Source organism: Dama dama, chromosome 20, assembly GCF_033118175.1.
Source record: "Dama dama isolate Ldn47 chromosome 20, ASM3311817v1, whole genome shotgun sequence".
In the NCBI taxonomy this organism is placed as follows: domain Eukaryota; kingdom Metazoa; phylum Chordata; class Mammalia; order Artiodactyla; family Cervidae; genus Dama; species Dama dama.
The window spans coordinates 34,675,526-34,703,388 of NC_083700.1; the positions used below are offsets into that span (position 1 = coordinate 34,675,526).

The 27,863-nt window shown below is 51.7% G+C and overlaps 2 protein-coding genes across 6 annotated transcripts; both read right to left on the minus strand.

Moving 5' to 3' along the window:
- Nucleotides 1-787: 787 nt before the first annotated feature.
- Nucleotides 788-9,557, minus strand: ATXN7L2 (ataxin 7 like 2). Of its 5 annotated transcripts, none has more exons than XR_009689078.1 (12): nucleotides 9,408-9,545; nucleotides 7,701-8,712; nucleotides 7,453-7,518; nucleotides 6,965-7,069; nucleotides 6,344-6,554; nucleotides 5,767-6,053; nucleotides 5,050-5,132; nucleotides 4,514-4,767; nucleotides 3,496-3,694; nucleotides 3,235-3,356; nucleotides 1,577-2,753; nucleotides 855-946 (listed from the first exon to the last, which is right to left on the minus strand). XR_009689078.1 is itself a non-coding variant. In XM_061121219.1 (11 exons), exons 1-11 carry the CDS (start codon nucleotides 9,532-9,534, stop codon nucleotides 932-934), a joined length of 2,265 nt encoding a protein of 754 aa, XP_060977202.1. In that variant the 5' UTR covers nucleotides 9,535-9,557; the 3' UTR covers nucleotides 788-931. The 5 variants fall into 5 exon arrangements, 1 of the variants encoding a protein (XP_060977202.1); XR_009689079.1 differs by having other exon boundaries at nucleotides 7,694-8,712; XM_061121219.1 differs by lacking the exon at nucleotides 7,701-8,712 and having other exon boundaries at nucleotides 788-946; nucleotides 1,958-2,753; nucleotides 9,408-9,557.
- A 1,716-nt stretch (nucleotides 9,558-11,273) lies between these two features.
- SYPL2 (synaptophysin like 2) lies at nucleotides 11,274-26,992 on the minus strand. Its single transcript, XM_061168441.1, has 7 exons — nucleotides 26,969-26,992; nucleotides 24,839-25,105; nucleotides 24,600-24,674; nucleotides 18,027-18,151; nucleotides 16,750-16,951; nucleotides 15,639-15,830; nucleotides 11,274-14,004 (listed from the first exon to the last, which is right to left on the minus strand). Exons 1-7 carry the CDS (start codon nucleotides 26,990-26,992, stop codon nucleotides 13,858-13,860), a joined length of 1,032 nt encoding a protein of 343 aa, XP_061024424.1. The 3' UTR covers nucleotides 11,274-13,857.
- Between the last annotated feature and the right edge of the window lie 871 nt (nucleotides 26,993-27,863).

A 27,863-nucleotide genomic window follows, 5' to 3' on the forward strand; every position in this document is an offset into this window, starting at 1 on the left:
GCACTCCTAGCCCTTGCCGCCTCCACACCATCTGCTCAGCCCCGGGGAGCCAGGTGATCCTGAGGGACTAGGACCTCCCACACGGTGGCTGCCTCCCACACCAAGGGAAGTTCTGTAAGTGATATTACCTTTTCCCTTTCTGCCTCCAGAAAAGGTGTGCTTCAGCTTAAGGAGGTCTACCTGGGAGAGGCTGCACTCCTTCGTTAAGGGTAAACCCACAGGCCATGGGGCCAGAGACCAAAACAGGCAGTCCCACAGGAATCAGGGACATCCTGAGAGCAATTACCAACTCCACTTCAGCTCCAGTGGTTGAGAAAATGAGGTTACTAGTAAGAGGCAGGAGGAGCTGAAGAAACTGAGGCAGTAATTCAGAGACAGGATGGGGGTGCCGGGATGCTGGAAGACCAGAATAGGGCCACAGGCTGATTCTCCTATACCTTCAAGGAGAAGATCCAAGAGTAGACCCGGAGGTGTGGCTCCCCTCCCCCATCAAGTTTCTTTCCCCAATAGGACTGTAGTCCCCTTGCTCACTAGGAGCCACATGCCTCCTCATCCTAAGACTCCCCCAGTGACACAACCCCTAGCCATTTCCAGAGACTAAAAGTACGAAAACATATGAGCATAAGAGATTCTTTTCCAGGCAAGTGATAGGAGCTGGAGGCTGACTGCCTATCAGGTCAGCCTCCTGGGGTGTAGCTGGGGACAGTAAGGACACTCATTTTATTACACTTCTTTCCTTCCTATGTTTCTGTTTTTATATTTTCTTAGCAGCAACAGAACAGGAAGACAGTCTTGAGGTATTTTAAAGAGTTTTTTTTTTTTTTCTTAAAAAAAATAATATAAAGTTATAAAAAGCGGCAGCAGCCTGGGGCCCGGATCTGGAGGGGAGGAGGTGCTGGAGGCTCCATTGCAGTGGGCAGGCACTTTCTTGTTAATGGGCTTTTGACTGCAGGAAGACAAGAGGCAAGAGACAGGGTCAGGCTAGGGGGTCTACCTGTCCTCCTATCCAGTGAACTATGTGGGCCATAAAAGCTAAGGTTCGATTTCCTCCTGCTGGTCTGTTGAGTAAAGCTAGGCACGGGGGAGGATAAATGCCTGCCCAGCAAAGGCAGTCTGGAGATCACCCATGTAAGCGGGGGACACAAACACACTCAAGCCCTGGGCAACTGTCAACTTATTACTACTCTCATATGGGTGTGAAATGTGTTGGGATGCATCTGGTCAGTGCCTAAACCAGGAGGGCATCCCCCCTTCCCACCCAATTCATCCCTCCTCGCTAAGATCATATGTATAGCTCAGAGCATGCTACTCCAGGGCTCCCATCAGAAGAGGCAAATAAATCTGGCTGCTGGCTTTTCTGGAAACCCTGGAGAGTTTGCCTGACACCTGAAAACCTGGCAGTGGATACATGTGCAAGGTGGACAGACATGCATATGGGGACCTTGGGTGCTGTGCCTGCCCTTTCAGGCCCTAATGCCCAGAAGCAAAACCAACGAACAAGACCAGCCCACCCACCCTGTGCCCCAGTGTGTTAGGCCACAGCTCTGGGACCCCAGCTCAACCCCACTGCCCAAACCTTTCTTATCAGAGCTCATGGAGTCCAACTTCCTTTCCTTCAGGGAACAGAGGTAGCTCCAGTTCCTGGAGTGAGGGCCACAGCCAATTCAGAAAGTGGCCCTTTAATTAAAGCAAAAGTGGGGGAAGGGGAAGAGGCAGAGGCAACATCTCCTTAGCCCAAGAGAGAGGGCTGGGGACAGGGGAAGGCCCACCAAGCAAGAGCTGGGGTCACCTCTCCCTAGAGAAGATAGCCCAGGAACTCTCAACTTCCCCAGTCTTCCCCTCCCTGCACAAATTTTTTTACTTAGGCACCTCTTTCTGTCAGGTTCCTGCTGGGCACGCCAACCTCATCCATCCTGACCCTTCCCCGCCCCCGCTCTTCAGGGAGCTGGGCTGGTACCTTCAGTGCAGAACACTTCTCCTCAAAGGCCAGGGCCGGACCCGGCTTCTTGCGGCGCACAGAACAGGCCGCGTCGGCAGGGGCGCCGGCCTGGCAGTGCTTGGCCTTCACTGGCCGGCAGTAAGTGGCCAGGTTTTTCCGCTTCTTGGCTACCTCCTCCTCAGAGAGGCAGGTGGTCGGCAGGGCCTTGGCCACATGTCCAGCCACCGCCTGGCTGTCCAGCTGAGAGGCCTTGACTGGCGTGGGGGGCTGATGAGGGGAACCCCGACAGTCCAGGGGCCCTGCCCTCTTCACTCTTGGCCCCACCGTCCCATTAAGCCCCAGGCCCAGAGCGGGTTTAGTCTTGGCTGAGAGACCCCGGCATCCAGAGGGCTTGCCTTTTCCAGTGGGCTCCAGGATGCAAGTCCGTTTGAAAGTGGTGGGGCCCGGTGATAACTTTCGTTTTCGAGAAGGAGCCTCCACCTCCAGCCTATCCTTGCCTTTGGACGACTTGCTGGCCTTGGAAGGTGGGAGCTTGCTGAAGGACGGGGACGGCGTGTTGGCAGGCAGTGGTGAGGTGATGGCCTGGCTCCCGCCCATGCACTCCGCCTGACTACAGGCGGCTGCCACGCTGGGGGAGCCTGCAGGGTAGCTGGGGCCAAGGCTGTCCTTGGTGGGGGGCGTGGAGGCAGGGCAGGAAGGTCTGGGGGGTGGGCCTGGAAGGCGAGGGCTGCTGCCCGTAGGGGATGGGCTCAGGGGAGCAGATGGGAGGGAGCTGACAAGGTGGGAGGGAGGCTCAGCCGCTGGTGGGATCTTCCTGCGACAAAAAGAGAGCCCCACTGTGATGCCAAGCAAGCCAGAGGGCATCCCCACCAATATACAACAGCATTTCCGCCCCAAGAACTGGCCCAGAAACCCTGGCAGTGCTGCCATCTGCTGGGAAACGCTGGAACTGAGGAACACGAAGAAGGCCCAGGGACAGACAGAAATGTAACTAATATATAGATGCTTTAAGAATCCCGCTTTAAATCCCAAGTTAGCCATCCTCTACCCCTACTTACCTAAAAGGTACTGGAAGTGACAGGTAAGAGTTAAGATTCACTCCCAGACGACCCATTCGTGCCCGACCTTAGCCTAGCTCCAGGCCGCCAAGTTTCCCCACTTCCTCTTCATCCTACTTGGGGGCTTCCTGGCCAATAGCCAAGCCACGTCTCTAGGTATGTGTAAAGAATTAGGGCTTCTGAAGCCCACAAGTGCCTGGGACCCAGGGAGGGAAGTTCTGGGGCCAAGAGACTCACTTCCACATGTGGGAGCTGAGGTGCCGTTCCAGCATGGAGCTCAGGGCCGAGCAGAACCGGTCCAGCCGGCGGCTAAACACGTAGCATCCTGGACTCACCAGCCGGCTCCCAAAGGTGCAGAACTGGAGGCAGAAGGAAGGTACATGGTTACCAGTGCCTGAAATACAGGGAGGGTACCTGCACACAGAATCAGACCTCCTTCCCACACTCTGGACCAGGAAGGCTACCCCCTCACCCCACCCCCACCCTCCGGGTCCTTACCGCCTGTGGCCGAGGGGGCCGGGTTGCATAATGGCAGTCAGTAGGGAGGTGGAGGTCATCAGATGTCCCCTCCTCCTCACTCTCCTCGCTGGAGGCCTGGGCCCCACCCCGGGGCAGGGGGAAGGGGAACAGGCCTGGATCCCCATCACCACCACAAGGGCCTTCATCATCCAACTCACTCTCAGAGGAGGCCCGGGACCTGGAAGGGCCAAAGGGGATGTGAGGGCAACATGACAGAAGTGGGTCGGGGAGGGGGGGTTGTCCCTGAACCCGTCAAGCTCAAAAAGCCAGGGCAGACACCCTGTGGGCCATCAGACAAAGAGGAAGGGGGCCAGGGAGGGAGGGGACAACGGAGCTCACAGAGTCAAGAGTCGGAAAGATCAGGGGCCACAGCTCCCGAGGGATTCTCTCCCCAGCCCCTTCACTTCCCAGGCCCTGCCTCCTCAGGGGGAAAATCTGCTCCAGATTCGCCTCCTCCAGAAAATCTTCTGAGTGTAACTGCACTCAGCTCGGGTCAGCCCAGTCAATTTTCTCAACCCCCTTCTTGCATCACATATTCCTATGAGCCTGTCTGTGAGCTGAGCCCGTGTTTCGTGTCTGCCCCTCGTGTTACAGGCAGAGCTGGGTGTGTGTCTCCTTCGGCAAGGCAGGCTCTCCCCCGGGTCCAGCGCAGCCTCTGCACATGAAGGGGCCAGTGAATAAATACACAGAAGGACTGCCTCACCCAGGACCCTGACCCTTCTGGCTTCCCAGTGACGACTTTTCACCTGGTGGAAGCAGCTGGGAGAATGTTTTTATCCTGGGTATTGGATTGCTACAGAGAGGCAGGGGTACTGCGGTATGCCAGGTTAGCAGCGGGGGAATCACCTGCTTCCACACCACTGCCAGGGCTCCTCCCCCCACATCAGGGTGGAGCGAGCAGCATCTTCCAGGACACCCCCGGGCCTGTCTCCAGGGGTCCCTGACAGTTTGGGGCCAAGCGTCCCCGGGTCAGATGGGTGCTGGCTCCTGGACCTACCTGGGCAGTGCACAGTAGGGGTAGGTTGGCTTGGCACGAGCAGAGAAGGCGCCGCTGGGAGCAGCCACTGCTGCCACAAGTTGAACTGAGGCGGGGGGCTCCTGGGAGGGGCGCTCGAGAGCTGCCTCCTTGCGCCCTGGGCTCTTCTCCTTGGGAGACTCCCCTTTGCGGGAGTTGGCCTTCAGCTCTGCCACCAGCACGTCAAAATCCTTGGCTCGGCCCTGGACCTCCCGGCGCTGGTGCACTGAGTGGATCTAGAACACAGCAGGGTGGAGGGTGGGGAGGGGGTGTGAGCTGAGCAGGGGAAGGGGCAGCAGTGTGCTCTGGCCTAGGCAAGCGGAGAGATTGAGGGGGATCTGGGAGCCACCCCCCTGCCTGCTGTCCCTACCTTGGGGCCCACTGGGGCAGCCCCTTCTCCCCATCCCTGGTCTGGGCTTAACCCCCATCCCTTGAGTTGGACCTTGGATAAGATCGCACTTCCTCTCCCTTCCCAGGGCCCGTGTTCTCCCTCAGCAGGCAGAGGGAGTAGAGGTTACCTTGCAGGTGAGAAGGCGGGTACAGATCTTTTTGGTCTCTGGATTTATTACCCCACACTGCCTGTTGAGGTCGCATTCCTTCCCTGTGGGGAAAGCAGGTCCCATGAACTCCACAGCCACTTAGAGGAGGCCCAGGGGAAGGTCTGGCATCTTCATGCCAAAGGCCTGGGAAGAGCTGGGCCTAAGGCAGGAGAGCCTCTGGCTCTCAGGTCTGCAGCTGTAGCCTTCCAGACAAACTCCTCTGGACATCAGCAGCTCTCTGCTGGGCATAAGAACCATCCCCTCCCCATTATCAGTCCAAGAATCCTTTGGGGGGCTCCAAGCCCCAAATAGAGCAACATACACCAAGAAACAGGAGCAGCCACAGGCATCTGGAATGCCAGGGAAACCAGCTATGGGAGGTTTCTGGTGCCCTGGATCTAGGTGAGAAAAAAGATAAAGGTCCATAGCCCAGGGTGAGGAACAGTAACTTCACCTACTTGGGCACAGGCTCCCATAGCCTTAATCAGGACAGCTGGACTGAAGAGACTCTTCCAAGAGAGCAAGCAGGTCAAGTGAGTGCCCACGTCAAGGGATGATCAGGGGTCCCTGTACCCCAGCAATTTGAGATGGCCAAGCCCCCTCTTCGCTGACCCCCTCTCCATCAGACCCAAGAACAAAGCTGTCCAAAGGAGTCCCCACTCTACCTTCCTGACCCCCAAGACCATGACTACTCACGAGCCATCTTCCGGTGGGTTTTGGGGGGCAGCTTGACCCCACCAGGCTCCTTTTCAGAAGGGCTGCCTTCAGTCCGGTGACTGGGGCCCTCACTGGGGGCTATCTCGATGCTCTCTCTGCCAGGAAGTTCTTTAGAAGGGGATGCCATGGGATTTTTTCCAGGGGAGTCCTTGGTGAGGCCACCTGGCTGGCTGAGGAAAGCAGAGGGTGGGGCCACCCTGATTCCATGTCCATCGGGCTTCGGAAGACTGGACATCTTCTCCAGATTCACCACAGGCACGAAAAGGCTATACGTGGAGAGAGGGTGTAGGCTGGGAGGTAGGGAGGCTGGGTCTGGGCCCCGGATTCTAGCCCAGGACCATCTCCTTTCCTGGAATTTGGGTGGGCTCCTGCAGGGGTACAGAACTCGGGACAAGGGAATCCTATATTCCCTGGAGCAAGTGGAAGGGAGCTGCAGAGCTGGCTCCCTCCCACCATGAGCAGTGCCCATCGCCCCATGGCTGCTTCCATTTGTGTCAACCCCTCCTTGGGCTGTGTGGTCAGGGCTTGTCTCAGGGAGTCTCCAGCCTTTCCTTACCAGAGGTTGTCCTTCTGGGTCTTCTCAGGAGGCTGGTGGCCACGGCTGCGAGACCCCTGGCCCTTCTCCCTGGAGGAGGTTTTGGTAGAACCTGGGGCCCTACAAGCAGGGCCCTGCCCATTCACTACATGGCATTTCTGAGAGCTGGCAGGGGCTGGAGGTGGAGGTGGGGCCCGGGTGTAGAGCTTGCTGAGGGGCCCATGTCTTCTTTCTGTCGCCAGGAGGTGGAGAGAGCAATCGAGATGAGTGCTATTAACTGCCTCCTGCCCCATCCTCCTAACCCTGATCACAGATTCATGATAGAGAATCTGCAGTTTCCGAATGTTAGGTTTTAGATTGGCCTCCTTCCCCTTTGAATCTACACCTTCAAGACTGAAAATTCTAGGACTCTGCTTCTTGAAACTCTTAGCTCTTCCCAGATGCTAGAACTTTACTTTGCTAGAAGTTTGCTTAAACAATAATCCCAACCAACCACAATGTCTGAAGCTCCACCCCACCCCACCTTCCTATTCACAAAGCCTCCCTCCATTACCCACGTGACCTCCCAACTGGCCCTGTCCTTGGAGTTCCAAGTTCCACCTTCCCCTGTTCCCTCTATCTCCTCCCTAGGGCTCCCCTCACCGCAGTGCTTCTGGAAAGCTTGAGGCTTCACCACTTGGCTGCAATGGTTACATACAACCAAATAGAAGTCGTCATGGGCAGGGCAGTGCCCGAAGATGGACATGTCTGCAACGACAGAAGCCCTTATCACTGGGGCTGGGGATGCCAGGGTTTCCCTGTAAGATCAGAGAACAGACCCACCCACCACTCAGATGATACTTCCCCTCCCAGCTGATATAAGAGGCTTTATGATGGATGCTTCCAGAGTTCAATCTAACCAATCCCTAAGAATGCAGGCTTTCAGGTGAGAAAGCAGCAAACACCAATGATTAGGATCTCCCTCAGTCAGTCACAGGAGCCAGAGGAAGAGGCTGACTCAGACCTATCAAACTGAGAATGCCCAGACTGGCTGCTTCGCTGGCTACAGCCACCTCCTGGGTTGTGGCTGGAAGAAGGAAAGGTGGTCCTGTCTGCCCTGAGCCCCAGCCCTCATGTGTGCCGACTCCCACCTTCTTTAATGAGGGTCATGGCATCCAACTTCTTAGGGTTTTTGTTACTCTCCTCCAACTCAGCCCCTAAAGGAGAAACACAGCTCAGAAGGACCACTCCCATCCCAGACGCCCATCTCCAACCCGACCAGGTGCTGTGGCCAAGCAGGAGGAAGCCCCTGCCTCTTGACAAGCACCCGGTGCTCAGGACCACCCAGAGAACCATCAGTGGATCTTTCTCAAGTGGTCATTCTTCCTTCACCTGCTACCTCTGGAATAAGCTGGCTCCATCAGGAGGATCCTTTCGTGTGGCTCCTTCACTCCAAGGTGCAGTTCAGGATCCCATCGCTGACCAGTTGGATGACTGTGGGTAATTATCTCTTTTCTGGGCCTGCTTCCCCATGTAAATGGGGAACAGTCCTTCACTTATTTGACTACAGATCCCCGAGGCCCTTCTTGAAATTTCTCAGATGCGTTCTTCCCGCTTTTCTTGGCATCCCAAACAGATACTCTCCCGGGTCCCCAACCTCAATTTTGTTTCACTTGGGTTGCCATGGCATTGTGAAAGTTACACCCAGTTGCTCAGGTCCTGCACTGACAGGATAGCCACAGAGCAGAGAAACTGCTATCTTGGGGCCCTTCAGCATCTTCCAAGTCCCCTCGGTCAGCTACACAAACCCTTTTCCTCTTAAGGGGGTTTGGGCAAGGGTTGCCCTTGTACCTCAGTTTCTGGGTTGATGACAAAAACATCTTAGCTATGCAAAGCAGCTCTTTCCCCATCCCCCTACCTTACTGCTCTCCCCTCCCTCCTCTACACCCCCTCCCTGTCCCTTGGAAAAAAAAAAATCAATTCTGAGTCACCAAACCCGTCTGATTCCATTTCCGGTTCTCAGTGCACCCAGACCCTGACAATGGCCCCATCCTTGCCCACCCAGCATGGGGCAGTTCTAGGGTGGCCTGAGGCTCCCACTTAGGTCTGCTTCTGACACCTACTAACAGACTTGCCCCTTTCTAGAATGAGAATACTGACAGTCTTATATAATCTCCAGATGTGAGGGGTGGTGGGTTAGGTATGCAAGAGACAAGGGGCAGCCTCCACTCTGAAGTCCGTTAAAATGCAGTGATGAACAGAACTGAGCTGGGAGTTGGATGTCTCAGAGGAGAACAAGTGTCATCAGAGACGGCTCCATGTGGTCTCCTCCTCCACCTCTTCTCACTTGCAAACTTCTTCTGGGGCGTGATGCCTGCTGTCACCCCAAAGGCCACGAGGCCAGATGCCCCCTGGGGCCCAGGAGACAAAGATCAGGAAAGGGGCTGTCAGCCCGCTCCACCAAAAGCACTCAGGGGCCTAGAGAAGGTGGGTGTCAGGGGAGAGAGCCCGGGAGGTAGGGCAAGAGGCCCGGGAAAGGACGGGGGGTTGGAGGCATGGATGGATGGACAGAAGGAGGGAGGAAGGGAGGATGGATAGAAGGATGGACCGATGAACTAATGCGGAGGAGGCGGGGGTCCAGTGGCACTGCAGTCGACAGGCAAACGCCGAAAAGGAGCAGAAGGTGTGGGGCAGAAGGCGACGGAACAAGGGGGGTTGGGAGGGGGGCACAGAAGTGGGGTGCGTGGGAAACACGTGGAGAGGACTGTTGCGGATGGGGAAAGCCCAAGGCAGGTGCAGGAGGGGCGGAAGCTGGAGGACAGAAGGCAAGAAGAAACATAAAGGAAAGCAGATGTAGGGGCAGGTATTGGGCGACGGCAGAGGCAGAGGTGGGCAGGGTGGGCTGCTGGCGGAGAGCCGGCGCTAGGACCCGGAGGCGCGAAGGTGGAGGAGAAGGCGGGCACTAGGACCCGGCGGGTCCTTTGTTTGGGGGGCCGGGGAGCCGGACGGTGGCTCCCGTCGGCAGCTCCCCTCTGCTGGCGGGGGCCCGGAGAGGGGGAGGGGAGACAGGGATGGGGTCTTCAGACTCTAGAGGAGCTTCACTCACCGTCGGCCGCGGGCAGCTCGGCCCGCTCCACCCACGAGCTCCAGCTCTGTCCCGCGAAGTCATCGAGACTCGGCACCCGCCGCTCCAGAGCGGCCATTGCTGCCGCCGCGCGTTCACGCACCGCCATCACCGCCGCGGACGCGCGCCCGCCCCGGCGCCGCCGCCGCGCGGCCCCCTCCCCGCCGCGGGCACGCTTCCCCTCTCCCTCCCACCTTTCCAGCTCACCCTTTTGCGCAAGCGCAGCACCGTCCGTCTGGCTCTCAGTCTCTCGCCCACATAGCCTTCTGGGAAATGTAGTCAGCTAGGTGGTGCTGTTGCCTACTGAGCTTGCCACAAGAGCCCCTCCAAAATGCATGATTGCGGGGGGAGAAAGAGACCAAAGCCTCAGGACCTCCTCTCCTAACCCTGTGAACACATTCTTTCTGCTACCAGTCCCTCTCTTAAACTCACTGCATACAGACCCCAGTCCCAAACCTCTCTGCCCAAGATGCCCCTTTAAGCGGTGCCTCCGCCAGCTGACTGGCGCCCCTTCCCGGGCTGGCGGCCACGAGCGACTTCGCTTCCCTGTAGATCGAATAGGGTAGGTGCAGGGAGGTGGGCGCTGTGAATCAGAAGGGCAAAGGGAGGGGGTCTGTAGGATGTGCTGAAGGACACAGGGGTTGGAGTGGGGGAGGATCCTCAACTCTGGTGTTGTGCCTGTGTGGGAAACCACGCTGCCCTAATGCAGAGCAGAGGGTTGGAGTAGCGTTTTCTGGATTTGGTAGGACCTAGTTGAGCTGACCAAGATCACCTGTCAGGATGACAGAAGGCTATCTGTGAGCCAGAGCCAGCCCCGGAACTGGGGTGGCCCTGAGGCTGCTGGTGTTTGCAGCATCTCTGCTGATCCGTCTCTCCCCTTCTGATAACTGCGATCGATACCCTGTATCGCCTCTTCCCAAACCCTGGTTGGACCCTGACTCCATCCATCACTTTGGCTTCTTTTTCTAACGAATATTTTCTGTGCTGGCAGGGCTGCTACCAGAGCTTCGTCATAGGATGATTTCTCATCAGATCTGTTATTTTCCTTGCTAAGGCCTGGAAAATATTGATACCTTAATCATCCACATCTTTCTCCTCAGCTGATAACATTCTTTCTTACCTTAATACACTCAAGAGACAAAAGCCTGTCTCCTACCCCATCACATCGGAAAAGAGATACTAATTCTCTTTTCCCTTACACCACCCCGTATTCATTCTTTCATCTCAGAGGAAATCACACTGGAGGCAAATAAGTCAAGGTCTGTGACTTCAAGACCTCTGCATGTCTTCTCATTTTCACCCAAGGAATGTTAAAGTACTTCAAGGATGATCTCTGATGGTAGAGCTTCTTAACCTGAAAACCATAGATGATTCCTAGGAGGTTGGCGAACCTGGTGACATTGAGTGTAATATTGTGCCCAAGTGTATTTTTCAAGGGAATATAAATGAAGCCTGTGACTGTCTGTCAGAAGGGGCACAGAGGTGCAAGTTTGTAAGGTTAAGAGGGCAACGCATAAGGCCCTCAACTCCTGACAGGAAGCTAGATTAGGTCACAAATGGTAGGAAAGCACATGGAAACAGCATTGTGGAAGCCACTATCTCCTGCCTTTTGAGTTTACTCTAAATTTATTAATGAGTCTCAGTTACTTTGGATTGAGGAGATGTCACCAGGCTGGGGTCTGCCACGAACAACTCAGCCTTCAGACTCTTATTGCTGGGAGTGCAGAGTGGAGAGGAGTAGAATGATGTTTTGGTTGAAAATGCTGATATTTGTCCAAGAACTTAAAGCAAGGGGAGGAGGAAAAAAAAAATCCCCATAAGGGCTACATTCTTGGCTCCTTCATGGCAAATGCTTAAAGCATTGTTTATTCATGTGTATAATGACAAGCACCAGAAAACAACATGCAACATTCGCCCCCCGCCCCTGATCTGCAATCCCAGAAGAAGGACATCTACGACCGTGATAGTGGAGGGAACTCGTGTTCAGAAAAGGTCCGAGGTGGGCATCCTGGCAGGGTCAGAATTTACTAGGGCAAAGGCAAGTGCCCTGCCTGCTGGCCTCCTCCCAGCAGCTGGAGAAACCAGACACCTTCTCCTACCTCAGGCCCCACTAGGCAAAGTGGTGATGCCAGCCCTGGTTGGAGGGAACATGAGTCCTCTGAGGACAGTCCAGCCCTCTGAAGGTAATGAGGTGAAGCAGCCTTTCCTTTTAGGATGGCCATGAAGAGAGAGGCCATAGCCTAAATCAAGGCTCTTCTGACTGAGAACAAGCCAGCCACTTGAAGACGATAAAAGAGGCTTCTTGGCCTAAGGGAGAGTTCTGGGCTAGGAGTCCTTGGCAGGAGTGTATACCTACCAACCCCCCTTCCCTAGCTGAAGGGCCAATTAGTAACTTAGGCCCCCCCCCCAAATGAGAACACTTTATCCATCACATTTCAGATAAATTATAAATACGTACACAGAATCAAACATAGTTCCAGTAGAAGCTGCTCACAGACCCTCACAGGGGCCAGCTTGAAGAAAAATGAAGGAACCCCTTTGTCCTCTGTGTCTCGAGCTGTAGGCAAAGCTGTCCCACCTTTTCCTTGAGTAATCATGGGGACAGCTCAGGACAGAGAGAGGTTCAGACTTAGAAATACCCTCATCCCCATCTCCCAGCTTCCCTCCTCAAATCCGTTCCCCAAAAGCTAAAAAAAAAAACAAACAAAACTAATGTTTCACTGAAGGACTCTGGGGCATTTGAAGATATAAATCTCACACTCCCCTATCAAGCGGGGAAACTCTGACCCAAAAGATTGGCCCAAAGTCAAAGGTCCTGCCACCTGGGTTCCCCAGTAATGCACATGTTACTGTGCAGGGTGCTGAGGAAGGTGAGGAGGTCGGAGGGGTTGACTCAGTCCTGAGGAGAAACACACAGGACACATCCACCTCTGGGACGACAAGATGGGCTAACTGGCCCTGGTTTGGAAAATGGCTGGGTTCTGCCTTTGTCAGTCTCCCCTGGGCAGCTCTGTGGCCAGGGCAGACTGAAACATTTTGAGTGGCATGGGAGGCAGATGGCCCTTATCCAGTCAGCGGTGACTCTTGGGCCCTGGGGTCCAGAGAGGGACTGAAGGAGGTATCAGGAAGAGGAGACACAACCAAGGATAAATATGGAACTGGGTCCCGAAATAAAGAAGCACCAATAGCATCGGCCTGCCCTGGACTGAGGTGGGGGTGAGGGGTGGGGGGATAGAGCCTGGAAAAAATGAGGAGACAGAGGAGGAATGGAGGGCAAAGTGAGAGGGCATATTCTTTCATAAAGGTGAGAAAGGGAAATGTGAACCAGGGTCCAGAGAAGGAGCAGGGAGGAGAAAAAAAAGGAGAAGAGAGTGAAGGGGAAGTGGGCCCATCCATCCATGTCCCGGGGCCCTGGGGCAGCTTAGACTCATGATGGTCCTTTTTCCTCTTTCCAAAGCTGCTAGCTGGCCCCACAGAAATCAAAGGAAGGCCTGAACAGACTCAGAAAAGTATCTTGACTGCTTCAGATCCAAGAGGCTGGGGAAGGGAGGTGGACAGAAAGGCAGGAGGTGGGGAGGGCTGAAACAGAGAGCCTCCTAGCCCCCTCATCTTGTATCCCAAGTGTAAGACAAGCCCAAGAAGGAGGACAGGGAGAAAGGTAAAGAGTTTCTGGGGCAAGTAGGAGTTGAGAGTGTTGGTGGAAAGCGCCCCAGCAGGGAGGGGTGGGAGAACTAAGGGAATAGAATAAACTGATTCCCCAGCAAGTTTCCTGGCTACTATTTCTTGAAGTTGCAACTCAGTTGCAGTTGGGACCCTCTGGAAGCCTGTTTTCTAGGCAAGTCAGCCTCCTGGGTTCAAACATGATGGACTCTGTGGGCAAACAGCGGCCAGAGGAGGGAGTGGGGAACATACTGAGCTCAGACTGATGTCAGGTCAGTGCAGACATGGGGCCTTGATGACAGCCACTGAAGACAGGTCACTAAACCACTGGTGGGCCCTCCATGCAAGGGAGCAGGGAGAAGGCTGCCAGCCAATTTCCCCTCCCCCCCCACTTTTATTGAAGCTGGACAGATCGATAGAAGTGGCAGCAAGGAACCAGTCTCAGGTCTCCTGACCCCAACCCTTGCCTGCAGCAGAGGCTGGTTCTCAGAGGCTGTGAGGGTACGTATAAGACCCCAAGGAAGATGCCTGGGTCCAGGCAGTAGACAAGAAGCACTGAGCTCCTGCCATCTGGGACTCCAGGAAGAGGAGGGATAGGAAGGCACTGGGAGGGCTGCCCAGGTTTCCGACAGCTGGTGCCTGCCCATCAGTGAAGACGTCTCAAAGCCCAGAATGATGGGGGAGGGAAGTTGGAGGAGAAGGAAGAGGGAGGTCCTGGAAGCCGGAGGTGCTTGAAGAGGTGCTGTCCTGTTCGGGAGTAGCTGGGGGCTGCTTACTGCTTCTCCACCGCTCCCTGCTCAGCTGCGCTCTCCGGGCTGGCGCCCTGACCCTGGTCCTGGCCCTGCCCATGCCATGGTGTCTCCTTGAACACAAACCAACAGTTCCCGGCCCACAGGAAGAAGTTGATAAAGCCGAAGAGCTGCAAAGACATGGTGGGGGGAGGAGGGAGGTCGTGAGAATAGGAAGGAAGGCACTGTGGGAACCAGGAGGGGGAATGCCTGTGTGAGGTTGGGGGGAGGGAGGCACAGAGGGTTAGAAGGACTAAAAGACAGAGGACTGGCTGTAGAAGCATGGTTTAGGGCCATCACCCACTGAGGGGCTCTCTGATGAAGGTATCTAACTCTGTCTGCAGCATGCACCCAAGTTGTGGCTTGGTCGCTGGGAGAATGTGATTCCTGGAGTGGAGCACCATGCAAAGCAAAGCAAAGAGCAAGGGCTTTTATGGCGCCTAGCCCAGCATCCCTGGGGCCTCCTGGGTGGGCAGGGCCAGAGCTGTCCAAGGTGCTCCTTTCCCAGGGCAGCCAGCCAGCTGGCTCTAGCCAAATATTTATTCAAAATACTTAAAAAACTATCAGCAGGAAGTATTTAGGGGAGGTGTACGATGTCTGCAATTAACTTTGAAATGCATTAACAATAAGATGGATTGATAGATGAACAGAGGCAGATAGATACATGATAAGGCAAGTCTAGTAAAATGTTAATGGTACCAGCCTCTTCCTTGGCTGGTATGGACCCAGGCATCTTCCTTGGGGTCTTATACGTACCCTCACAGCCTCTGAGAACCAGCCTCTGCTGCAGGCTAGTTGATTAGTGTGTGGGTGTTCATTGTAAAAATTCTTTCAACTTCACTGTATGTGAACATTTTTACAGTACAATTTGGGGGATGCGGTGTGGGGAGGTGGAACCTATCATCAAGATTCCAGCAAGATCTAGAAAGCTCCCTGGTGTACCAGCCATTAAACCTTTCAGTTACTGGGCCTTGAGGATGTTTTGACCATTTTCAGGGAAAGATTTCCCTAAGTAAAAGTCTCTCAGTCGTGTCTAACTCTTTGCGACTGTATAGTCCATGGATTCTTCAGGCCAGAATACTGGAGTAGGTAGCTTTTCTGTTCTCCAGGGGATCTTCCCAACCCAGGGATTGAACCCAGGTCTCTATCTGGGGATGTTTAAGCCAAAGCTTTCCAGGGCTGGGCTGAGGTGGCTGGGATGACAGGGGTGCATTTGCAAAACTCGAGGCCTCAGCTATTTACCAACTGATATAGAGATATTTTGATGTTCTAACAACTAAGGTGGCCAATACATGCATACCAGCTGGACCCACCACTGCCCAAAACTCCTTTCCAGCCTGGAGCTCCTTCTCATACAGTCTGGGTCAGCTCCCAGCTTTGAGTCCCATCAAAGCCCTAGGCGCTGTCTTCATGTATTTGTGTGCGCGCACACACACACACACACACACACACATAAAGAGACAGGCAGAGTGGGAGGTGGTCACAGAGAGCATGCCAGGAGTGGGGGAGAACAGAGGGAAGTGGGAGGCAGAGGGCAGAAGGGGGAAGAAACGGGAGGTTGAGTGGCCCTTCCCAAATGTCCCTTGGGGTCAGCCAGGGGCCAGCAGGCAGCATGAAGCAGAGGGGATGTGCTGGCTGCAGGTGCTGGGGATACCAGCTGTGGGGACACCCTCTCTGTTCTTCTCAGCCCCTACTGCTGTGACTGGCCTGGGCATCAGGGACAGGGCTGCCTCCCCCAGACCCCATCAGTGGCCACAACTCTCACCACGGAGATGTTGGCCAGTCCCATGGAGGGCGTGGCCCCGGCACTGCACACCGCTTCCTCTCCATGGCACACAGACATGGCGGCAGTCAGGCTGGATGGCCGTGTGGCCCCCTTGACATCAGTCAGGCCCTTGCCCCAGGCAGCTGCAGCTACCAGCCAGAAAAAGGTGAAGGAGACAGTCACACAGAAGTCCTGGGAGGAGCAGAGGGACAGGAAATAGTCAGAAAGGACTCCATGATTCTGCACTTCTTTTCCTCTTGCCCTAATGTATGTGATCCTGGGGTCCCAGGACAGCTGCCTCTTCCCATCCTATCGGACACCTAGAGCCTCAGGGAGCCTAGATCATTCTGAGGAATCTTCCATCATGAGAATCCTGCCAGCCAGGGCTACCCTTGCCCATGCCCTCAGAACTGAGGTCAGGGAACAAGACATCTATTGGTCAGTGTCAGCCCTAAAGCCAAGCAGCCTAAACGCACCACTCTCCCCTTCGCCAGCCTTTGCTTTGATCACCATTGCTCAGTTACACCTGGTGGCAGAGTTAGGGCAGACCACGGGAGATAAGTCGGGATCCCCTAAGGCACCCTTTCCACCTTGCATGCCTAGGATAAGGATAAAGCAAAGGGGAAATAGTATTAATAATAGCTAGCAGTTATGGAGGCTAACTATATACTAGACATTTTTATACCAGATATTTTATCCTTCCAAAACAGTGAGATAGTTATTGTTTTCTTTCCATTTTCTAGTCGAGGAAACTGACATTTAGAGAGGTTAAATAATTTGTCAAGAGCATGTGGCTAGTAAGGGACAGTGCTGGGGTTTGAATCCAAGCAAATCTGACTCCAGAGCCTACTTCTTGAAGCTGTTGTGCCTCCTCTGAGCAGAGCAAGTGATGGGAAGTTGGTAGACACAGAGGTCTGGGACATGGGCCTTCCACAGGCCCAAGGACCTGGCAGCCCCAGCACCCAAAGGGACCAACAGCAAAGAGCTGGCAGGGAGGTCGAGGAGGTTCACCTGAAGCGTCAGGGACCCAGGAAAGCCGCCACGCTTGTCCTCAGCCTAGGACGTACAGTATCTCCTCCCCACCCCATCCCTCCTGGCTGTGCCCACTCACCACCAGTGGGAAGCGCCTATTTTCCGTATAGAGTTTGTGGAAACGCAGGTAGATGACGAGTGCAGCTATGGTGTAGAAGAAGGAAAAGATGCCCAGGGTCACAAAGAACTCAGCGGGGGCAGAGAAATCTCCCATGAGGTGCATGGTCTTGGAGGTGGATTCGTCATCACAGAGGGGCATCTCATACTGGACCCGGTTCAACCTGCAGGTGGCAGAAAGCCAGCCCTGAGCTCAGGGCAATCCTCCCCCCGTGCAAGCAGCAGGCTCTCCGTGCCCCAGGGGTAATCCTGCCCCCGTTCTCACCCAAGGACTCTTGCAGAGCCGAGAGAGGGGCATGTAGGGAAGAAAGTTTCTGGAGGGAACCTTGCAGTCAAGACAGGAATTTCCCTGGAATTCTGGCCAAACTCTACCTCCCGCTCAGTCACCACCCCACACTCATGCACCCTACCCAGTCACGGTGACCCTGTATTCCCAAGTATCTCTAGGACCCTTTAGGTCATAACCACAATATATATAGTTCATCTATTTCTCTCAGCCAAACCATCAGGGGAATGAGCTTCATCCTGCCCCTGGGAAAGCACTGTGCCCAAGTTAAGATTGGAATTACCCATTCTCAGACTTTAAGTCCCCCAGTGAGACTACATTAGACCAAATCAAGAGAGGAGAACAAACACACTATTATGTTCAAGAGACAGCTGATCTAACTTGGATGCTGCTACTAGAAATTTCTGAAGAGATGAGCCCTGTCCCTATTCCCCTCTGAACACTTGGGCTCCCCCTTCTCTAAGCTCCTAGAAACCCAGGAAAGAGTATTCCCTTCTACCTCCTGGTCAAGGTGTGCCTCCTTGTATTCTGTTGGTACAGCTGAGCATCCCCCTTCAGCTCTTTAGGACCTGAGTACTGACAAGCTTCCTTACCTTCAAGGCAGGGAGGAGGCTGCCGAGGGTAGAAGAGACTTGCCCAACTAGTCCAGACTCCTATGTCTCCACCCCACACAGTAGGGTTCTTTCTGTAGGAGCTGTCATTACCTGCTATTGGTTATTCATGGACTGGAACATTATTAAAACAAGGATTTATCTGAGTTTCCCTTATATTTTTCTCTGGTGAGTGTGTCTGAAATTCCTAAAGAGCAGGAAGCACCTGTGCCTTGTAATTCTATTTGAAACTGGAGTGGCACACAACAAAAGGTCTTTAGGTTTCTGGAGGAGGAAGAGCCACACAGGTCCTGCCAATCCAATGAGAGAGGGTGTGCTGGGTCAGAATCAGCTCATGCTCACCTGAAGGGATAGCCGAATGCAACAATGATGGCACTCACGTCCTTGGCTTCGTTGTTGCAGCGAACCGTTGCTCCTGTCTCCCCGCTGTAGGAGCCGCAGGACCCGAAGGCGAAAATAGCAAAGAGCTGAGGGAGAGTGAAGCCCGTTTAAGAGTCAGAAGGTCCCAACTGGCCAAGATCTATCCCTCTGAACTACCCTCTCACTCCTAGCAGGTGCAGATATGGGATGGGGCCAAGTGAAAGCGAAAATGAATGTCGCTCAGTCATGTCTGACTCTCTGTGACCCCGTAGACTGTAGTCCACTAGGCTCCTCTGTCCATGGAATCTCCAGGCATACTGGAGATTCACTGGATACCACTCCAGAATACTGGAGTGTGTAGCCATTCCCAGGAGTCCCTTTAATCAAGTCCCTTCTGGCCAGGGACCCATGGCTTCTGTTGGTCTCCCAGCCTCAGGGTGCTCTGTTCACTGCCCAGGATGCCGGACCAAATGGCCAAATGCATAGGGTTGACTTTGACTGGTACCTGGGAGGGAAATGAAGAGGGAGAAATGGGCAGTTTCTAGGTCTCCTCACTGGATGTGACATTGGAGACCACAGATAGCCTCCTTAAGATGATGACTAAAACAAAGCAATTTAGGCTTTGGAAACTTCTATCTCAAAGGTGCATTTGAATTTCCTCCCCAAGGGAGAGGCATCCTAGAAATTCCCCTGTGCCAACCTAGATCAGGCCTGCATGGAATTCTTTCCATTTCTCCTTTGAAGGCATCATTCAATCTTGTCATTACCTTCTTGCTAACTTACAGTGACTTCCTGCCTCAGTGGAGATATAGCTGGAGGGGACCACTTCTGCCAAGCCTTCAGAGGGGCCAAGGGAGCAGGGGCCGGGCTGCTGTCCCACAGTACCACCAGCTAACTTCTCTTCCCCTAAAGGCACCTTTCCTTCAGCAACAGTGCTGGTTGGGTTGATGCTGGCAGTCCTGGCTCAAACCCAGAGAAAAGTATCCTCCACTTGCCTTATCAGCCTTTGCTATTTCCCCAGTGGTGTTTCACTTTATAATCTGTTGATGCTGCCATTTCTCAGTGTTGAGAACCAAAGGCATTTCAGATTACTTGAATTGTTTTCCTCTTCACCTTTCATCACATGTTACTAAACCTCCTATCTTGAGTGAAATGGAATTTCCTCATCCTACAGTGTTCTAATTTCTTCTTGGGGACACACACTTTGGTGAGAAAAGGAGGTGAGAAATTGGAATTTCTTATTCTCCCACATCATCTGTGGAGACCCCATTTCCTGTGTTCTTACCATTGGCTTGTGCCTGATATAATCCTTTGTGTTAAGCAGTGAGCTTATTCTGTTAATTGTTCACTTTTTGTGTGTTGCTTTGTGATTCAGTATCTCAGACATGAATTACCTAGAGGACAGCTAATTCACACCCCCACCCTGAATCCAGAGTTGATAGAATAGAGCTGTGGGCATGGTATCTCGCTAATGCTCGATAGTGTTATGGAAGGAAAAGAGACCTCGGTTAGGAGTCTGGAAATCTGGGTCCTAGTCCTGGTCCTGTCACTATGGAGCCAGCAACCTCTAACTGCGTCTCAGTTTCCTCGTCCGTAAAACAGGAGGTTTGGAGCAGGCCACCCAAAGGCCTTTTCCAGCCCTGTGGTTCTCTCACTCTGAGGGCAGCTCTCTCCATGTGCTCTTGGCTGGGTTTGCCAGCAGCTGCGCTCTGGCCCTGGGTGGTGTCCGGTGCCACTGCCCCGCCTTGCATCGCCTGGCCTGGCAGATCTTCTCCAGGCTGAAGCTGTTGACCCCTCTCTAAAGGTCATAATGGGTACCTCTCTGTTTCCAGGAGGTTTAATTCGAACAAACAAGAATTGTCTCCATCTTAACACACCTCCAGGAAAGGAGACAGTATGATCTCTCTCCAGTGCCTGAATAACCTCCTGATCTGACTTAAACTACAGAGGCCACAGTAGACCCCCTGTGTGCACATCTTCTTGACAGAACTGAAGAGAAGTCACTCAAAACCTCTGCATCATTACCTTTACATACTCCAAGTTGCCTCCCTGGCATAAGCGTGGCACTTCTCTAGCTCATCCTCATAAGGATTCTCTAATCTTTTGTCAGCTCTGTGGTTCTCTGAGTCCTCATGGAAGTTTCTTTGTTCCTCTTAGCTTCTGGTGTCCAGAACTGGACACAATTAGGACGTACCACCCTAGGAAGGGCAGACAGTTGGATATATTTTTACTGTCGGCAGTTAGTGAGTGGCTCTACATAGGACCCCCTAAAAGTTGGTACTTCTCACCTGGGGCAATGAACAATTAGTTACGGAGCCTTCTGTTTTACCAGCACTCTCTTGACTGGCACTCCTGACCAGCTACAGAAAGATGTCATTTATTGAGCATCTACTATGTCCCAGGCATTGTTCTAGGCAATATGACTTATTAGTGAACAAAAGAGAAAAACAAAATCTCTGTCTTCATGGAGCTCCTACCCTAGAGCTTCAGTATCCACTATGGAAGCAATTATCCAAATGTGGCTATTTACATTTAAATTAATTAAAATTAAATAACATTTAAAATTCAGTGGCTTGGTCACACTATCCACATTTCAAGTGCTCACTAGCCACATGTGACTAGCAGGTTCCATAATGAACCACACAGATTATATAACTTTTCCATCATTGCAGAAAGTTCTGCTATGTCCAGAAGACAGCCTTGAGGTTCTAAAAATCCTGAACCCTGCTTTATGATTCCTCCATGGGCAAAATATAGCCATAGTAACTTTAGTATTAACTGTATTCTCTTCTGTTCTGATTCTTTGAAAGTCAGGAGTCTCTAAACACCTTATATAATTTTATTAACCAGAATATATGGTTAAATCAGAACAACACAGTCAGAAGGTGTCAGATAACAGATGACAGTTTGTTATTAAGTGAATGGACAGTGGAATCTTGGGAAAATCTCTCAGGTTCACAGAACAGCAGAGCAAAAAGGATCTCAGAGATTATCAAGCGCAACAGTCTCATTTCATAGAGGTGGAAACTGAAGTCCCAAAAGATTAAGTGACTTCCCCAAGGTCACATTTAGCCAATGTGAGAGCCAGGCTTAGAATTCACAACTCCCGATTGCCGGTTCAGTGCTCTATGTCATCCATTCATTAATCAACAAAGAGTTATCGAGCATCTACTTTGTGCCAGACGCTGCAGAATCCAAGATGAATAAGACCAGTGCCTGCTCTCAAGAGTTTGCACCCAGAAAGGAGTCATGCTCAAATAAAAGCCAAAACATAACCCAGGATCACAGAATTATTAAGGCTGAAAAAAGATCTCCACTCTGTGCAGGGAGGATTGCAAAGAGGGAGGAAGTAGCTGTGCACCTCGGGAAGCAGGATCAGAGAAAGACACTTTCCCAGCTCCTTCCACCTTTCTGCACCAGATATGCCTTCTTCCTGAACTGCGTCAGGGGACTGAGCCACAGGGAAGAGTGCAGAAGACCAGCAAGCACCAAGTTACTAAGCACCAAGCTGTGCATAAAGAACAGAAGCCAAGGAAAGATGGAGACCCTGAGACAAGGGGCATCTCCGGGGCTCTGATACCAACTAGCCTTCCTCCTCATGGACCTGCATTGCTGGGAACAGTGGTGGTCATAAACTCTTCTCCTCCTCCTCCTTTCCCTCTTCCTCCTGCCTCTGCATCTCTTTTGGAAAGATGTCAGAATAACCTTGCTAGTTTAAGGGTGAGGCTCCACTTTGGTGCAAACTTGCTTTTTGGTGATAACCTTTGTCAGTCCTGAGAACACTAACATTTCCACTTGGTGCAGAGCACAAGGAAGACATGTTCTCCCACAGAGCCTATTCCCACAATCATCTCATTGGTTGTTACGAACTCTGATGGTGTGCTTTTGAATTCTCCATATTTATTGAAATACCTTATTTTCACTACCAAGACCCCAGAGCCAAATAAGTGAAATTTAGGGAGAAGGAGAGGATTGGGCACCAACACTTACTGAATACCTCTTGGACTGCCAGGCTCACCATGGTCTTCTCAAATGCTCCAATGCTTTACACATATTACTTTCTGTAATCTTTACAGAGAGCTCATGAGATGTACCTTACCCTCATTTACAGATAAGAAACTGAGATCCATGAAGATTTCATCACTTACCCCAGCTTCCATAGCTAGAAATCTGAGAAAAACTAGTCTTCCAATAATTGGTATATGTCCATGTTCTTTGCCTAGCTTAGTGTAGACTCAGTGAGACCCCAGAACTGAAATTTAGGTGAGATTAGTTCATTTTAAAATTTTTAAAAGATATGCTAATAGAAGAATAACATTACTTTATCTCACCAGGATTCCAGTAAAAGCTTTGCTTTTTTGGTAACAGTGACAACAGAGTTTTCAGTTATCATTACAATAACTGCAAGTTTTGTGTGTGGTGTTTTTTCCCTCTTGTCGAGAGACAGGAGTATTTGATCCCTCCAAGCAGGAAATATGCAAAAAGTCCCAAATGATATTTTCACTGTCATTTTGGTGCTGGTTCCTGGGGCCAGTTCCTGTGTTCGCCTGGAGAGACTCAGGGCAAGTGAAACTCACTCTGAATTCAGGTTACCAGGATGGCAGTGAAAGCAAAGCATGTCTATTATGGGGCTACCCTTTGAATGAAAGCTGAGTTCAGAGCCTAGCCATGGACTCCTGGATTGAATATTATGAGAGAAAAGCATAACTTCCTCTCTAAGAAACTGAGGCTCTTAAAAGTCAAACAGGTTTTAACAGAGCTGACTGTGGACGAGACCAGGCATTACTTTGTGCAGCCTTACAGAAATGTTATGGGTGTTGGCTGGGGGAGGGTTGGGAAAAGGATAGAAAGGTTGAAGAAAGAAGCCTTTCAGAATCCCCCCCATGGAGGATGATTCCGCGGTCTAATAACCTCATTGTTTTCCTCATCCCTTGACAGTCTTTCTCAAATTTCCCTTAGATCCAATTGTCTAGTTTAATGATAAAACTGTACTCTTTTATTTCTGGTTGTGCTCCTCTGGATTGCTCATAATGGCTCCCCAGCTCTGGATAGCAGACACATGGAGCCTTAAGATCACTCTTCCATGGCCCCCTCAGGTACTCAAGGGGTGAGTCAGAGCAGGGAAGTGAGGAGAGGTGAAAGAGCTCAGTGAGCACTCCTTCCAAATGCTCTTGAGGCAGAAGGGAGATGGAAAGTCCCCACTAGGTCCCAGAGTTTGCACTTGGGAGCTCCCCAGGCTGGCCTGTAGCCCCAGTCACCGTCTCAGATATCGGAAGATAACCCCAAATGCACTATTGCTCCCAAATTCCAGATCTGATGATTCTCATCCAAAGGATGATTTACAAATCAATGACACAGTGTTAACTCTTGTCTCCAGCGAGTTAAAAGCCCTTTAGAACTCAATCCTCCTCAGTATTAATGGTAACTTATTCCCCAGCTGAATTTTGTGCTGAAAGCACATTAATTAAGTTATTCACACACCATTTGGTGTGCGGATTGTCTAACAAATCTCTTCTGTGATAGTGTGCTAAATGTTCCCGACAGGTCTTTATAATTTGAAAGAGTGACTGCACCTGTCCAGGTTCCTAATTTATAGGGAAGGACAGAGAACATGCTAAGGTCTCAAAGTACCAGTCAGGCAGGAGATGGTGTTTCCCCCATATCACTACAGGGAAACTGAGGCCCTGGGCAAATGATTTCTTCAAGGTCACAGAATAAGTCTAATCAAGGATAATGTTCTAGCATGCCAACCCATTTAGAGCAGAAAGGGACCCTAGGGATGGTCTGATCAACATTTGATTAATATTGGAAACTGAAGCCCAAAGAAGAGATTTTTGCCAAGGTCAAGTAGGCAGAAAAGGCAGGTCCAGGTCTGTAACCTAAGGCCCCAGCTTTCCAGCTCGATGTTCTATCTTAGTCTACAAGGCACGTTTTGGCTTACTTTTATTGTCTTATTTTTCTTTTCTTTTATTTCATCCCAGAGCCATGAAATCCATTCATTCATTCAAGCACATGCTCCCACAGTTACAGCAACGCAGATTACTCTAGTGATCTCAACAGAGCAGGCCTGCCAGCCAGGACCCTGTCCCTGGAGTCCACCTCCAGGATCAGTGAGGCCCTGGCGGTCTGGGGACAGGATGGTACCCGTCGCCTGCCTCCTTCCCTCCTCTGCCCTCCGCAGCTTTCCTCGTCCCCCTTGTCCTCCTCCCCCCTCCGGCCAGCCGGGAGTGGTATGTGCAGGATCAGAGTTCTGGAAAGGTTACACCCGGGTCCTCTCGCCCGGGTGAAATGTGAGCGCCCTGGGCAAAGGCTCCTTGCACATAGAAGGACTGAATCCGGGACTCCGCATGCCTCGTTCCTCACTGTCCTGCCACCAAGTGCTGGAGAAGCAACCCCAGCCCGCCCCTCCCCCGCCCACCTGTCGCCGCCCCCCACCCTTCCGCCCTGCCAGCCGCAGCACCTCTCCACCCCACCCCCCAACTCCGGCCACATTGCTTAGGGTCAGCGTCACAGTCCAGGCTCCCGAAATAGCCCTCGGCTGGGGCTGCGACTCACCCACTGGAGAACTTTGATGAAACCCAGCGGCTCCTCCAGCCGCCGCCAGCGCAGCCCCACGAGCAGGCGGTCCACCTGCAGAGACACAGCCCTCCCGGGGTCAGAGCGGTGGAGGACCGGGAGGGCGCTGCCCCCTTTTTGCCACTCACATGCGGGAGAAGGGGCGGAATAAGGGTCGGCCTGACACCCCAGTAGAGAAGGAGAGGCGAGAGGGAGCCTCAGGGGCGTGAGGGGAGTACCTGCTCGCGCGGCGACTTGTCCGCGGTGCGGCTGGAGCTCTCCGTCGAGGACATGCTGGCGCAGCGGGACCGGGGCGCGGCGCGGGGGCTGCGGGGGCTGCGGGGACTGTGGTGGGGCTGAGGGCTGCTGACCCGCGGCGCGCGAAGCGGGCGGTACCGGAGCTGGAGCGGCCGTCGGCCGCCCGGGATCCAGGCTGGCTGGGTGGGTCGCGGGGGGCGCTGCTGCTCGCGCTCTCCGAGGCCGCGGCCGCCGCTCTGCCCGGCCGGCTGCAGAAAGCCCCCGAGTCCAATTCAAACTTCTGTCAAACTCGCGAACCAACTTGGCAGCCGAATCACGTGGCGCGCGCTCGCGAGCCCTCCTCCCGCCCCCTTAGCTCCCCGGTCCCTGCCCGCGGGACGCCTTAAAGGGACCTGTGGCCTCTGCGGGCAGTTCGGCCGCGAGGGGGCTCCGGTTCTTTGCCAGAACCTCCAGGGGTCAGCGAGACATCACCGCCACCCCGACCCACAACCCGGGTGGGGAACTGGCCCGGCGCGCTGGCAGTCACCGGCTCCCAAGTTTATCTTTCCCAACTTTCCTGGATTTGGAGCTGCGCGGTGCCTTTCTTCTTCCTCAACATGATACTCAGAACCTAAAGCATTCTCATCAAAGCATTATTATCAGTACTGAAATAAAATCCTAAAACTTCTGGTTAGCAAACTGCTTTCTCCCAAAATCTTCAAAGCCAGAACAGACGAAAAGGGCAACAGAAGATATCCAGTTTTTGCTGTCTAGTTAGGCGTGGCTTTAATTTTTTAACAGCAAAAACCATTCTTACCTTAGTGATTTGAAAGTTATGGATCATTGAAAAGTATAAACTCAGTCTCCTTTAAAATAGCCACTGCCATTTAAATGAGAGTGAAAAATAATGAGGAATGGAAGGGGCTCAGAAAATATACTGTGTTGAAAATTTGATGTTGTTACTTAGGATCCACTATAAATCGGTCCCTAATTTTCAAATTGGGTTCTGCACCAGCCGGAATGAGTAATGATGCATATTGCACGTTCGGTTTACCGGCGTGTAAATGTTAAGTACTGAGAGGTTAAGTGATTTGTCCAAAGTCACTGAGTGAGCCAGTGGGGACGGGGGTGGGGTGTAGTCAAAGAAACTGCCTTCACCTTCTAAAAACTGGCTGTAAATGTGTATCCATCACCTGAGTATCATTCCTGGAAGTCCCTTCTGGTACTTCAGAATGACTTTTGAGGGAACATTTAGCTATTATTAATGCAATTTGTCCCCTCACTAAGTAAGTGCCTTCCAAGCAAGCTTGGAGGTGGTCAATGAGGGGGGTCAAGTCACCTGGGCTTGAAGGGAATTTCTCCAGTGGACTTCCATGCAAATCTAGGCTAAGCAAGGAACTGCTGAGTCCCCAGTCATGTGCCTACATGCTCAGTTCTGACCGACTCTGTGGCCCTATGGACTATAGCCCGCCAGGCTCTTCTGTCCATGGGATATCTCAGGCAAGAATACTGGAGTGGGTTGCCATCTCCTTCTCCAGAGGGTCTTGCAGACCCAGGGATTGAACCTGCATCTCTTGCATCTCCTGCACTGGCAGGTGGAGTCTTCACCACAGTGCCACCTGGGAAGCACCCCCACAATCCAGTTGTTAATAAATTATTCTGCACTCTCAGAGATTCCTTTCCTATGGAATAGGGATAATAATTTCTGTCCTTATTTCATAAACTGATCAGCAGCTTAAGTGGTATAAGGTGTGTAAATACCCACACTACACACATGAAATAATACACTCATTATCAATGTCAACAACAATATGCATGTGGAATACAATGCAATCAGAGAAGAATCAGAATAACACAGCAAAAATCCACATACCCACCAATCAGCCTTGTGAAATTTTAACACTCTTCCTCATTTGTCTCAAATCTATTCTTTAAAAACAAAATTAAAATTGCATGTAAAATTGAATCCCTGGGTGTACCCTCACATCATTCTCTCCCTTCTTCCTTGCTATAAGTAACAACTATCCCATCCTGCATTTGTTTTTAGTTAGCCTCATGTACATTTTAGTGCTTTATATATATATATATATATATATATATATATATATATATATATGTAGACATGACTATACCTTGAAATAATACACATTCACCATAGTATTGGTTTTTGGATTGTTTTAAACTTTATGTAAACAATATCATGTGTTAGGTATCCTTCCTCTGCTTTTTTTTTTTTAACATAATATTGTGTTTGTAAGAGTCATCTAGCCTGATGCACATACCTTTAGTTCATTCCTTTTAGCTATAAGGAATTCCACTACGTACACTTACCATATGTATTTACTTATTCTCATACTGATGGACATTGAGGTTATTTCCAAACATCTATTCTCACAAACAGCCCTGCATCACATGTGTACATATGTCCTTCTGTATCTGTGCCTAGGTTGCTTCACAGCAAGACATTTCCAAACTTTTCTTTTTTAATACAAATGCTGGCAAGAAATGCATTTTTATGTCATGATCCATGATATAAGTGGAAACAAAAAGTTTCACAAAAAGCTTTCATATTTTCTATTCCATTTCATTTTTTAAAAAATTCTGATGATTTAGAAGGAGATCCAGGTTTTGTGGGGACTAAAGTTTATACAATTTGGGCACTCTCTTTAGAAAAAAATACAAAATTATGAATAAAAGTATATTAGCCAGGTATTGTAAGAAGCTTTGCAAGTGAGAGGTCCTGAAGCTTAAGCTTCATTAGTTTTAGGGTCCCTCTGAGTAGACACACTAGATTAACTTAATGATTCATTTATAATGATGGATCTCTACCAGCAGTTTGAGAAACATCACTATACCTAAAAGTGAGCTAGCTGGGTCATGAGATGTGAATATTGCAATTCTGAGTTTTGATAAATGCTTATATCCATGTAACCACCACCATGATCAAGATAACAAAAGCTTCCATCATTCCCAAGTGCTTCTTCCTGCCATTTTGCTGTCAATCCCCAGTCAACCACTGATCTGCTT

Excerpts from the sequence above, each read along its gene's own strand:
- ATXN7L2 (XM_061121219.1), bottom strand. The coding sequence starts at position 9,534 with ATGGCGGTGCGTGAACGCGCGGCGGCAGCAATGGCCGCTCTGGAGCGG. Across the intron at positions 7,519-9,407 it reads CGAGCTGCCCGCGGCCGACG|GGGCTGAGTTGGAGGAGAGT; the intron begins GTGAGTGAAGCT and ends TTTCTCCTTTAG. Across the intron at positions 7,070-7,452 it reads CATGACCCTCATTAAAGAAG|ACATGTCCATCTTCGGGCAC; the intron begins GTGGGAGTCGGC and ends CTGTCGTTGCAG.
- SYPL2 (XM_061168441.1), bottom strand. The coding sequence starts at position 26,992 with ATGGTGAATGTGTATTATTTCAAG. Across the intron at positions 25,106-26,968 it reads TGAATGTGTATTATTTCAAG|CCGGCCGGGCAGAGCGGCGG; the intron begins GTATAGTCATGT and ends GGCTTTCTGCAG. Across the intron at positions 24,675-24,838 it reads ACAAGTCGCCGCGCGAGCAG|GTGGACCGCCTGCTCGTGGG; the intron begins GTACTCCCCTCA and ends GTGTCTCTGCAG.